Genomic DNA, 12,483 nt, shown 5'->3' with positions numbered 1-12,483 from the left:
GACGGGTTTAGAGTGCCACGTTTTGAGGTGGCCCGTCGCCAGCAAGGTGCAGGGGAAGGGGCCGGCCTGCCTCATGCATGGCAGCGTAACAATTATGCGCACAGGTTAGTTCAGGCTCGTCCAGGGTTAGTCAGACGAAGGGGACACGGTCAGACAGCAGTGCATGCGACCATCCGTGCATATGAAGAATAATACTGGTCAGCTTTGCGTGACCCCTCAACTTTACAGGGAATGTTTCAAGGGCCGAGCAAGACCTTCATTCTGGTCGCAATCGGCTAGTATCTGCTGGGGCTTCCAAATTCCAACAGTAACAAGGTCCCAGGCAATCGTCGAAGTATAATTTTTTTGACAAGCGGACCTGCTACAACCTGAGGTCGGAGAAAATGGGCTTGAAACCGCAAGGTCGTTGTCGCGGTCGGCAGGAAGCCCAGTCCGGATCCTTAAGCAGCCGTTATGTGCAGCAGCGAGCTAGTGAGTCGGCATAGATAAGCTGCGGGCGATTTGCAAACGTTGATGCGCTTGTCAGGCACAGCTTGGGTACCATCCAATGTGAAAGCAAAGGCACTCCCGTCACCGTTACACCGGGTTACACACTCGCTGTCGGTCCATCCGTCAGGCGTCAGCACGCTTAGCTGCTGCGGCCGCGTCTGCACCAGCCCCTCGCCACCCTATGTACACACATAAATCTTAGCCCTGGACTGAGGGAAACGCTCGTATGCAGCATGCATTCATCAAAATAACACTGAGCACACCGCCTCTCCACACACCTTGCATCCGCTACTGATCTTGCCTACCTGGTTTAAGCCCCACCCCACCCGTAATATGACACCACACACCATCATCCTGCCTGTAACCCTATACCTCCCCGTCAACCCACACATACGATGCGCACTTTACATTGCCTGTGGAAAGCTGCGGCCGCCATGTGAAGCCGTGGAAGCATCGCCCCGCCGCCCTGCCGAACCCACCTGCCACCACTTCTCTCACCCTCGCACAGACAACATTGCAACTGTTGTGCAACCACCGTGCAACCTAGCGCCGTCAATTACTCCATATGCTTACTTGGCCACCGAGGCAAGGCGCGTGAAGTCGGCTAGCCAGCGGTAGAGGCTGAGCGTGGCCACGCTCTCCTGCTTCACGTCGCCCTCCACTATGTCGTGAACCAGGCGCTTCACGGCGCGGAAGATCTTGCGCGGCACCTGCGCCGGCCGCAGCGTCACCAGACGCTTGATGAGTCGGTAATTGGCCAGCGTGCGCATGCGGGCCCAGTTCCTGCGGAGCGCGGGAGCGGACGGGGTCGGGCGTTCAGAGGACGAGGATGGGGCGGCGGCGAGGAGGTTTGGGGCAGCATGCGCGGCGGTCGGCGGAGCGGGAAACAGCAGTACTTCCAAGCAGCTGCCGCTGGAGTTCGGCATGCTGTCACACGATTGCACATGTGCACAAGGCAGCACCGCCACGCCCGCCTTCCCCTGCGAAGCACGGCACACCACTACATGCCCCTAGCCCCCGATCTCCCTGCCGTCACCAGCCTCGCGCCCCACCTGCAGTCCTCCTCGTCCACGTTGCCGGACAGCATCAGCACGCACTGCAAAACCCCGAATGTGAGAGGTGGCGGCACACGGTAGGAGCGCAGCTCCGTGAGCGCGTTGCACGAGTCGCCGCTAAACGTCTTCATCAGCGCCGCGTTGGCCTTCTGTAGCTTGACCTCCAGCACTTGCTGCGGTTGCGCAAGCGGTAAGAAGGAAGGGCACAACAGCAGAAGCATGGGTTGGGTTGAGAATTAGAAGCAGGGCGGCGTCGGGTGGTTGGGTGCGTACGTCTGTCGACGGTGCAACAGGCAAGACTTGTCCGCGGCGTGCGTAAACGTCAGCGCGCACCTGCAGAGCTCTTGCCGCCGAGACGGCACGCACGCCTGCCGCCCAGCGCGCGAAGGCTCCACTGGCGCGGACGCTGGGTGCGGCGCTGGGATCGGAAGCGGCGGTGGATGCGGCATCAAGGGACGCCATGGAGAGCTCGTTGAGCGCCCGGAACGCCCTGTAGAGGGTACAGTACAGTTTTTTGAGGGGGTTGGCAGGTGGTCGCCCAGACTTGAGCCATGAGCGAACAACTCCCCAACCATGGAAGCCGTGGGGCCCCTCGCTGTTCATCATCTATCCCCATGCCCCGCTTCACGCATCACGAACATGCGTCGCCGCCCTACCTGCATTCACTTCCTTCACCACCCCCACATCTCCCCTTCCCTGCTCTGCCCCGGAATTTCCCTTCCTCCGCAGCCCTTCCACAGAGGGCCCTCCCAAGCCCCGCCCCGCCCTGCCCCGCCCCACCTGCACAGCGCCTGCCACTCCGCCCAGGCCGCCTGTGGGTCCATGCTCATCAGCCGCTCCAGCAGCTCGCGACTGAGGTGCTGCCGGGCCGCCGCCCAGTCCTCGCCGCCGGCGATCTCGCCCACCGCCGCCAGAATGGACTTGATCACCGCAAGCGTCACCTGCAAGTGCGGACGAAGACGGGCGGGCGGGCGCGCGCAAGCTCTCAAAACCAGTTCAAGTTATTTATATTACCGTGCATGCGGTCGTCCCTGACGCCCCTTCGTCACGCAGCCCAATAAGGTGCCACAGCCCACTGCATGCCCCTGCTTTACGCCACAACACACCCCGCACCCCAGCCCACAATTCCAGGATTCCGCACAGACTCACGTCATCGGGCTCGTCCAGGTTACGCAGCGCCTCCAGCTCCTCGTCTGTCAGCTCCCTCAGCAAGGACAGCGCGTCCGCAAACAGCTTCAGCCCGCCGCTCAGGTTGCCACCCTCGCCCGCCTCGCCGCTGGCGCCCACCACAAACTGCGACGGGTCCACCGCGCTGGGCTCCGGCTCCGGCGCCTCCTCGCCCGCAATGGCGGCGGCAAGCATCGCCTCGTGGTACGCTTCGGCGTCCGCGCGTGCGCGCGCGCCGATGGCGGCGGCCAGGCCGCGCATGAAGGCGGCATCCGTGACAGAGGTGTCGGCGGCGGCGGCTGCCGCCGCCGCCGCGCGCGTGCCTTGCGTCGTGTCGGCGCCGCCTGCGGCGGCGGCCGCGGTGGCGGCCTCCGCCGCCGCCGCGCCCATCGTGTCAGCCGCCAGTATCCCCACCACCTCGCCCTGCGTGCCCAGGATGGGCACGGCCATGTAATTCCCGCCCGGCGCCGCCGGTGGCTGCTTGTGCCGGAAGAACCACATGTTGCCCTGCGCCGCCACGTCCGGCACCACCAGCGCCGGCGTTCCCCGCTCCACAATCTCCCAGCTGGCGCCGCTGCCCCACGCCAGCTTCTCACCAATCATGAATTCGTGGCCCTTCGAGGCTTTGATATACTTGAACACAAGCGACTCCTTGATTTCGTTGAGGGCCGCGCCAGAGATGACTGCCGCCAGGTTGGCCGCCGCGCCGGTCGCGGACGACCGCCGCCGGCCGGCGGCGCCCGCCGCCGCGGCGCCCACTTCGCCGTCTTGCGACTGTGCTGCGCGCTGCTCGTGCGTCGCCGCCACCAGTGCCGCCAGCGGGCTGACCATGAACCCGGGAGTCACGCCGCGCAATGCCGCCAGCGCTGGCGCCAGCGCCGCCGGGTCCGGCGCCGCCGCCGCCTGCGCCAGCAGCGCCGCGGAGGGGTCGTCTCCATCCACGTCCGCCGCCGTCCGCAGCTCCGCAACATATGACGCCGAGCCCGCCGGCAGCACCCCCGCCAGCGCCTTGACGGCCACGTTCAACGCGTCCTCCTTGGTCTTGGCGTTCAACGCCTCCACCACCGCGCCCTGCGCCGCCGCCAGGCGCCGCCGCAGCGACGCCGCCTGCTCGCTCATGGCCGTCATCTGTGCGTCCTTGCCCGCCAGCGCCTCAGCGCGCCGCTGCGCCTCCAGATCCAGCTGCTGCTGCATGTGCTCCAGGTTGCGGCTGAGCGTGAGCTGCGCCTCCGCCGCCTTCTTCAGCTGCGACTCCAGGCCGGTTGCCTGGCTGCGCAGCTGGTTCTTCTCCTCGCGCTCCGCTCGCAGCTGCAGCGTCAGGTCCTCCGCCTGCGGCACGCAGCGAATTGGGGCGTGGGGATTGGGGGTTGCGGGTTTGGAGTGGGAGTTCATAGTAGCCGGGACGACGAAGGTGCATGCGCCCTGTGCATGCGCCATCACTTCCTACCAAACTACCGTATGGCCAATGTATGTGGCTACCATTTGCAGCACGCAAACATGTACCGTACATCGTGTCCATCCACGGTGTCCACCCCTTCCGCCCCAACCACATACACACATATCCTTCAGCCCGCGCACGCCCCCTCTCCCTCTTCATGGACGGCTACCGCCCGCTGCTCACCAGGGTCATGCGCAACTCCTCCGCCCGTGCCTCCAGCTTCTCGTCGTACTCCTGCCGCGCCCGCGCCATAGCCTCCTCCAACTGCTTGTCGTACCAGGCCTTGAGCGCCTTCTTCTCAGCAGCCAGCGCAGCCTCAGCCTGGAGGAGGTCAAGTGAGCACGAGCTTGATGGCCGTTTCAAGTGCACCCTGGCCGTACCTCGGTGCTGCCATCCCGCCCTTCCACAGGACCGCAACCTGATCGGTTCTCTGCCTGCACAAGTGCTCGACGCAAGTGCCGCCGTCCGCGCCCTCAGCTACACGCCGTAGCCGCCGCCGCCTTACTCCCTCCCCCTCTCCCTCCTCCCTCCTCCCTCCACTCACGTCCTTCTTGGCTTGCTCCCGCACCAACGCCGCGCCCCAGGTGTAGTGGTTGAGCAAGTGCGCCAGCACGCCCCGCAGCAGGTCCACCAGCGGCAACGCGTCCTTCCACGTGCGAGCACGGAAGGTGGCCACGCTGCGGCAAAAGGCCTACGCGCGTGCGCGTGAAGGAGGGTAGGTGGGGCAGGTAATCAGGCAGGCAGACGGTGCGGCGGCACGGCTCAGGGATACGTCTGCCCACTGCCCATGTCAACCTGGTCCCAACCGTCCAAGGTTGCAAGGCCCAGCCGCCTGCAGCATGCGCCTGCCAGCACATTGCAAGCTCATCAATTCATGTCACCACGTCGTCAACCCCTCAGGCCTCACCAGGATGTCAGCCATGAGCTTCTCATTCCCGGGTTTGAGGATGTTCGAGTTGTCGGCCGTCACATCAATGGAGCCGTCCGGTGGCGGCGGCGGCCGCGGGATGCGCGTGGCGAGAACCATGTCCTTGGGCACATGCACCTGCGTGCAGATGTAACGCATTAGACAGGTATGTCAGCTGGCACGATACGCGCTGCTGTGCCCTCGCGCGCGCACGGGCGCCAACGCGCGTAGCGCACAGGCGCGGCTCTTCCTGCCGGCAACCCTCCGCGCGCGCTTTTGCGCACCCCCACCGCCGAGCGAACGGGGACAATGCTCGGAAGGAAACCATCCCATCCAAGTTCAAGAGTTGCGGTCTGCAGGTCACGGACCTGCGTGAAGCTGAGCTGGAAGTAGGCGTTTGGTGCCCAGTCAGGCGGCGGCACGGACGTGTCCTCCTGTAGCGGCTGCTGCACCACATCAAAGAACTGGTAGTAGGGCTGCACGGGCTGGCCCTCTCGCAGGTCAAAGTCCTGTGGACATGGGGTTGGGAATGGGAGAACGTGCGAGGTGGTATCCGCCGTGCTCGCGTGCGTACGGGCCGGTTGTGTGCTTGGGTTGCAGATTCCGGCCTGAGCACAGCGCTACCAGGCGGCGAATGCACTCACCTTGGGAAAGAAGTAACGCAGCCATGGCATGGGTGTGTCCTCCGCATGGCGCGGGTCATCAATCAAGGGTTCCGCCTACGCGCGAAGGGCCCGCAGCACGGGCGAAGTCAGTGCCACAGTCGCTGGACAGCGGGACGCGTGCGTGTTTTGCACAGCCTTCCGAGATGGCTTTCAGCGCATCGTTTGGACCATGCACACACAGTGCTAAGCGCGCCGCGGTGAAGGTTCACCCTTCTCGCCAGCGGCCTAGCATGCTCATCCCCCTACCTTGGTTCGCGAAGGAGGGGCTGTTTGCGGTCGAAATGTTCCATAGGATCCATTTCCTCTTGAGGTTCCTTTAGGCGTGGACGCCATCGTGCTTTGCGACCAAGGATTGTCACGCGCAAGTCATTTGCTTTGGAAGTGTAGTTACACGTTGTCGTTGCGCAAGCTGGTTGGTATGAATTAAATATGCGTATGAAGCTTTAGCTATATGGATGACTGCAAACTGGGGAAGGGCCGTTAGGTATTCACCGACGAGCCTTGGAGCGCGCTTTCTTCGTGTTGGTCCAACCCCTGCGGGTTCCCTCAATTGCCTTCGTGTACTGTTGAAGATAGGTTTATAGAATGACACGTTGACGTCATTTGTGCGGCCTGGACTTGTGCAACTGAATCTCCCACGAAACACGGGCGCCGGGTCACTCCGCATCAACCCCCCCCCCCTAAAACGCGACTCGGTCTCCCACGGCTTGCCTTTCCTTTACACACTGTTGCTCTCCCAGAGCCAGCTACCCCGCTATGCTCTCCAGTCCGAGACAGTACCTCCGCGGCAGTTCGGTGCCCTCTCCGCCTACCAGCTGCTGCGCTGCATCGCACACCCGTAAGCCGTCCGTCTAAGCCCGCTCATGTTCCAGCATCACAACTCCTAACCTAAAAGGTGCTGCCTCACAAGCTCAAACACACCCTACCTAGCTCTGCCGTATAAGCCTCGCTGGGCCCAACCTAGACCAGGTCACGCTTAGCAGCCGTCTGCCTTGCGCGGTAGAGTCTTCCCGGCCACCAGCGCCACACTGCTGCCTCCAGCTCCCCACACACCCACATACACATGCCGCCTCCTCGACTGCCGCTGGGCGCCCTGCCACTGTTGTGTACTGCCGGCGCTGCTGCTTCCACGCGCGTCGCCCTTCAGCAAAGCACCAGCAGCGCACCAGCAGCTTCCCTGCGCCGAGCCGCGCACCGATGCGCCTGGCGCTTACGCGCCGCGGCCGGCAACCAGCTCCGGCTCGAAGTGGCCCACCTGCTTCTTGGCCTGAGTAAGGGAAATAGCAGACGTGCATATCAGTTTAAACTCGGCCTGGTTTATGCGCAACAACGCTGCGGTGTCTTTGTACCAGCTGTACGGCAGCGCAGGCATAGCCCCACTTGCAACCAATGAAGAGAGCCGGCGGCGCACCTTGGCGCGGCGGTAGCGGATGAGCGGCAGGAAGTGGTGCGACAGGTTCTCCACACCCCACTGCTCCTTGGCCACCTCGGCGCCCATGTCCTCCAGCGTGATGTCGAAGTCCTGCAAGGATTTGATGTGGGCGTGTGGGCATGTCAGCACGCGCGTTTGCGACACAAGTGGCATGTTACTAAGCGACAAGGATGCCGGTAGCATCATGCGGTAGCTCCCCAGACGTCTCGCAGCTCCTCAAAATCGGCTCTTCCCATCATGGCCGACTTCCCCAGCGCCGCCCGCTCTGCGCCGCCCTGTCTAGCTCCCGGCCCCCGCAGCCGTTGGCTGTCGCTGTCTGCCACCCACCTCCAGCGCGTTGGTGGTCTCCCAGTCGATCTTCTTGATGAGCACGGGGTCCATGTGCGCGATGACGCTGTGCGGCAGGTCCACGCCGAAGTGCTTCTGGATGTGCTTGAACTGCGACTGCAGCGTCAGCATCCACAGCTCCTCCTCCTCCGCATCGTCCACCTGTGGTTGCGAGGACAGACACACAGGTGAAGGGGGTCAAATGCCCGAGCCGCATTGAATGGATTGCAGCCCAACCCGGCAGTGCACGGACTCGTTTCATCCCTTGCCTACCATTCCTTCCCACCGGACCCGCCTTCTTCTACGCTCCTATTTGAACCACCCGTATCCAGCAAACGCGCGACTAAGCAGCCTCGGCGGTTCTTCATGCTGGCGCCAACGGTGTAGTACCCGCTGTTCCTACTGGACGTCGGCACTTTCACTTGTGAATTAATCACTCCCTTCTCCATGAACGGCCAACCCCCTCGCTCCTCCTCGCTCTTTTGCATTGGGCTCGGTTTAGTTTGGGCTGGTATCTACAACCCCACCCTTCACCTTGATGAAGCCGCCGCCCCCGCCCCCGCAGTCCCTCCTTCCCTCCACAACCACGCCCGCACCTTGAGCTCCTCCTCCTTGAGCTCCGCCAGCTCGATGTCCATGGACTCCTCCACCAGGCCCGGGTACAGCACCTCGTCAAAGGCGATGTTGGTGGGGTCGGTGATCACTGCGGCCGGGCGGCGAACAATGCGGGAAGTCAGGACGTTGGGGTCAAAGGGGGAAACCAGCAGCACGCCATCTGGCGCTGCGCTGGTCGACAGCACCACACACGCCGCGTCAGCCGCCCCTCTTCTGACGCCCGAGCCGTAAGACCTCTGTGCTCACCCTGCTGCTTCTTGGTGACGGCGTACTTGAGGTAGGCGTTGTCCGCCGCCTCCTGCTCGGCGCGGAACTCGGCGGAGCGCGCCGCCAGCTCCTTCTGGCGGTCGGCGATCTGCTGCGCCGGGGTGCGGGGCGCCGCCTGGAACTTGGCCACATCCACAGAGTCACCGTACACCGGCTGCAGTGGCGAGGGAGGATGGGAGAGAGAAGGAGGGTGAGTCAAGGTGACGGTGCAACGGCGGTGAGTTCACGGCAACATGCCGACATTCTTTGGCTGCTACAAACATGGAGGGATCTGCACATAGGCGTACCAGACATAACAGACAGTATGCATGTTTGCTCATCCAAACAAGTGCACAGCGTTCACCGCCGCGGCCCACCTTGAGCTCGGCCCGGAGCGCGTCCTCCTCCGCCTTGTAGCGGGCCGCCAGCTTCATGCCCTCCTTGTACAGGTAGCTGCGGGGGGGCAAAGGCGCACCAGGTTCGGGTCGGCGGCTGGCCTTGTGCATCGCTTAACTGCATCGCATGGCTTGCCCCCCCAGGCCACAGCTTCCCGCCTGTAGCCCTGCCGCTCCTCGCCTGTGGTGTCCCGGTGTCAGTCGGGCATCACAACCCCCACCGGCGGGGCCACCAAACTCACCGGTCGGCCGAGTACTTGTGCGCGGTGACGGCCGCCACCACGTCGCTCAGCGGCGCGCCGCCGTTGCCATCCAGCTCGGGGCCCAGCAGCTTCTTGAGCGCGGCGGCGGGGTCGGCCTCCAGCTCGGCGGCCAGCGCAGCGCCGGCGGCCTCCACCTCGCTGGTGGGGAAGTCGCCCTTGATGGCCTCCTGCGGGGGATGAGCGGGCGGCAAGGTCAGGGCGTGGTAAGTGGTTGCAGCGCTTTGGGGGGTAGCCAAGCATGCGAACGGTGTGGTATCAAAGATGGGGGGTTCGCGGGGGTTTCGATAACAGCAGCATACGGTGACAGCAAGAACTGACTTCAGCCATGGATTGGAAACCAGTAGGGCAGTCACCCGCACCTTCTCGCGCTTGAGCAGGAAGCTGTCCAGCGCGGGGTGGTGCGACATGCGCTCCGCCAGCGTCTTTGAGCCGGAGGAGGCGGCCTGCAGCAGCTCCGCGTACTGGGGCGCCAGAAGCTGCGGGCGGGTGCGAATGGAGACGAGCAGGACGGTGTGTAAGGTCACGCGGCGTGAGCGACGACAGCACAAACTGTCCAGTGGCTCGGCCATGACTGAAAGGCTACCAATCCCTGCTCGGCCACCCCGACTCGCAACCTGCACAACCCGTTCCTCTTTCCTCCCTCCTCTCAAAAGCAATCCCGCACCACGCAAGCACGCGGTGCTCACCTCGAACTTGGAGGCCAGCTGGCCGTCCACGTCCTTGAGCGGCACCGCCGCCACCTCCGGGCTAACCAGCACCTTCTTGGCCCACATCTTCACGTAGCGCTCGTGCACCTGCGCGCGGCGCGTCGCCACCACCTTGGCGGCCACCGCCTTGCTCACCAGCTGCGCAGGGAGGAAGGGAGCAAGGGGGGCAAACGGGAGGGGCACCGGGACCATGTGAGAACGGCGTTGCCACACGCGACTATGAGGGCACGGAAATTGCACGTCCCAGCTCCCATGATCCGTACATGTGCCAGGCCGCAGTACTCAAGCTGATGAACCAGCCGCGCCGAGCAGGTCACCCTTCCATGCTCCATGGCACCCAGGCGGATAGCCCCTCCCGCAGCGCGGGCCACCGTCTGCGCAGCCGCCTGTCCGCCAACCTAATGCCCCTACCGAAGCTGCACCGCAATCCGCAACCGGCGCGGCCACGCAGCATCACATATACCGTAACAGGAACAGCCCCTCATACAGCATAACCCCGACACAACAACATGGCGTTCATCACTTGGGAGCCCACCACTGCGTCGCGCCTGCCGCCGCAGCCGCCGCCCCAGTTGCACCCCTCCCCGCTCATCCGCGAGACCCTTCCGAGTTCCGCTTCCCCATAGGCACGCCTGATCTTGCCTCGCGGCCGTGCGCACCTCCTGATCGCCAGCGCTGAGCTTCTTTGCGGGCTCCAGCGACTTGAGGTAGGCGTCCGTCACCTTGTTGACCGCGTCCAGCGACACCGGCTTGCCCAGAGCCCAGCTAGGCACAGGCAGCGTCGGCACGGGCTGTGCGGGCAGAAACGGGCAGGAGGAGCAGCAGGAAAGCCCGTCAAGCTGCGCGTTGGGGAACCAGTGCGGTGCGCGCTTTGTGCACAACGGCACATGTGAACCCACAGTTCATGCCTCCTCCCCGTGGGACCTATTTCTTTGAGCTCGGGCAAGTAAACCCCCCCCTCCCTTCAACAGCAGCGAAGAGTGCAGCCCACGAGGTCTGGGGGCGCAAGGCCTGGGCTGGGCTGGGCTGCGATGCTGCCGCACGCGTGTAGTTCTAACCCATGTGTAGCCCACAACACTTCCACGCGTCCCAACAGTTCGCGCTGTACATTTCCTGCACTGAGGCTGAGCTACAGGCCGGCCATCCATCTCGTTCTCCTGACACCCCCTGTCCCATCCGGACTTTGGCAGCTGGACCCGGCGTGCGGCGGGCTTTCTGCTGCCGGCTGCCAACCTGAGCCCGGCCTATCTGGTGCGATGACGCTCCCGAAACCGCACATGATGAATCCCATGGCAGTTATCATTGGTGTTGCTCCACCACGGCGGCTCCGGCAAGGCTTATGGCTGTACCCTCCGTGCTGGCACTGCCACCTCCATCCAGAAGCGACCGCTACTGCGCCTGACGTTCCTACTGTGGCTGATAGCTCCGCTGCTGGCCCAGATGCAGCAAGTGCTTTGTAGCTGGACTTACGCTGCTGTCGGAAGTTCGCCGGTGCCGACGCCGGCCGCGGGCCAAACCCACAATGCACACCCACCCACCGCCGGCCCGCGAAACCCAGGCCAAACACCTCCTCCTCCTCACCGCAGCGGCCTTGCTGGCAGCAGCAGCCTCCGCCTCAGACTTGCGCTCAGCCCACCACTTGCCCTTCTGCAAGTCCCAAAGGCGCCGGACAAGGGGTTTCGATGTCAAGGCTGATGGCTCCGACCTTGCACCCCGCGTGGCGTGGCTTGCTCTCTTGCTGAAAATCAGTGCGCGACTTACCGACTCCTGCGCCTCTCCAGCACGCTTGGCCAGCACAGTGTCAAAGAACTTGCCGACCTCGCCGGGCTTCAGGTTCTGAGCCCGGAAGTTCGGCACCGGCGCGGTCAGGTCCTCGAACGAGCGCGGGTTGTGGAACTTCAGCAGAGGCTGCAGGTAAAAACAAAGTTCATGTCAGCGGTGAAGCACAGGCAGCATCCGATAGAAGGTCCCGCTCCCATCACTGCGCACCTCGCCCTTGCTGTCGCCCAGGTCCTTGTAGGACTGCAGCAGCTTCAGCAGGCCCTCCGTGGCCTCCTTCTTTGACTTCCACTCGTCCAGGAGGGCAGTACTCTCCTTGTTCTGCAAGCAATAGAGCGCAAACCGCACGTGTTCCGAGAGCATCTCTTGCGGCATGGGGACCCGTCCAACCTCACCTTAGGAGCAGCCACGCCCTCGCTGAACTCCACCTTCAGGGCGGTCACATATGTGCGCGCCTGGGCCAGCAGGAGCGACGGAAGCTCCTGCATTCGCCGACACACCCCGCCGTTAGCGCCATGCGGACTCATCAACGCTGCAATACTTATGCATACGCGTAATGTATATCGCGGGTGCTGGGCAGGGCTCCATGCGGGACAGCAGCAAGCCCAAACGCTATGCCGAAAGCAATCAAGCTGTGTTTCCCTGAGCACTAGCGTCTTGTCCATCGATAGATCTACCTGCTTGCGGGATGCAGCCCGAAGGCTCATCATTCTTCAGGAGCTGCTCGCGACAAGCAGAGCACGTCTGAGTTGATGATGTGTTCAAGACTCGGCTGCCGGCCCTGGCCAGCCTTCTAACGTGACCGCCTAAAATACTAGACCTGAAAATGTTTGATGCGGTCTGAGAATGGGCTGTGACTCCGCCCGCAGATCAGAGTGTTGCCCATGCCGCATGAGCACGCGTGCCCTGGAGGGCCGAGGGCAGCAGAGGGCGGCAGTGCCGGGGAACGCCACTCGATGTCCCCGCCCCCTCTTTCGGAGTGCTTCAGCCTGCATCAC

The 12,483-nt window shown here is 63.6% G+C and overlaps 2 protein-coding genes across 2 annotated transcripts; both read right to left on the bottom strand.

Moving 5' to 3' along the window:
* Positions 1–564: 564 nt before the first annotated feature.
* CHLRE_07g340400v5 (uncharacterized protein) lies at positions 565–6,367 on the bottom strand. The gene is made up of 11 exons (XM_001692344.2): positions 5,968–6,367; positions 5,701–5,775; positions 5,425–5,565; positions 5,057–5,194; positions 4,694–4,840; positions 4,333–4,470; positions 2,694–4,040; positions 2,325–2,485; positions 1,878–2,034; positions 1,542–1,717; positions 565–1,272 (listed from the first exon to the last, which is right to left on the bottom strand). Exons 1-11 carry the CDS (start codon positions 6,052–6,054, stop codon positions 1,059–1,061), a joined length of 2,781 nt encoding a protein of 926 aa, XP_001692396.1. The 5' UTR covers positions 6,055–6,367; the 3' UTR covers positions 565–1,058.
* Positions 6,368–6,427: 60 nt separating this feature from the next.
* Positions 6,428–12,315, bottom strand: CHLRE_07g340350v5 (uncharacterized protein). Its single transcript, XM_001692343.2, has 15 exons — positions 12,163–12,315; positions 11,881–11,967; positions 11,696–11,806; positions 11,468–11,614; positions 11,288–11,353; positions 10,366–10,497; positions 9,686–9,844; positions 9,359–9,475; positions 8,979–9,166; positions 8,719–8,794; positions 8,342–8,516; positions 8,077–8,183; positions 7,481–7,642; positions 7,133–7,243; positions 6,428–6,988 (listed from the first exon to the last, which is right to left on the bottom strand). Exons 1-15 carry the CDS (start codon positions 12,193–12,195, stop codon positions 6,932–6,934), a joined length of 1,728 nt encoding a protein of 575 aa, XP_001692395.1. The 5' UTR covers positions 12,196–12,315; the 3' UTR covers positions 6,428–6,931.
* Between the last annotated feature and the right edge of the window lie 168 nt (positions 12,316–12,483).

Source organism: Chlamydomonas reinhardtii, chromosome 7, assembly GCF_000002595.2.
Source record: "Chlamydomonas reinhardtii strain CC-503 cw92 mt+ chromosome 7, whole genome shotgun sequence".
Lineage (NCBI taxonomy): Eukaryota > Viridiplantae > Chlorophyta > Chlorophyceae > Chlamydomonadales > Chlamydomonadaceae > Chlamydomonas > Chlamydomonas reinhardtii.
This window is presented reverse-complemented; position numbering and strand designations above follow the sequence as displayed.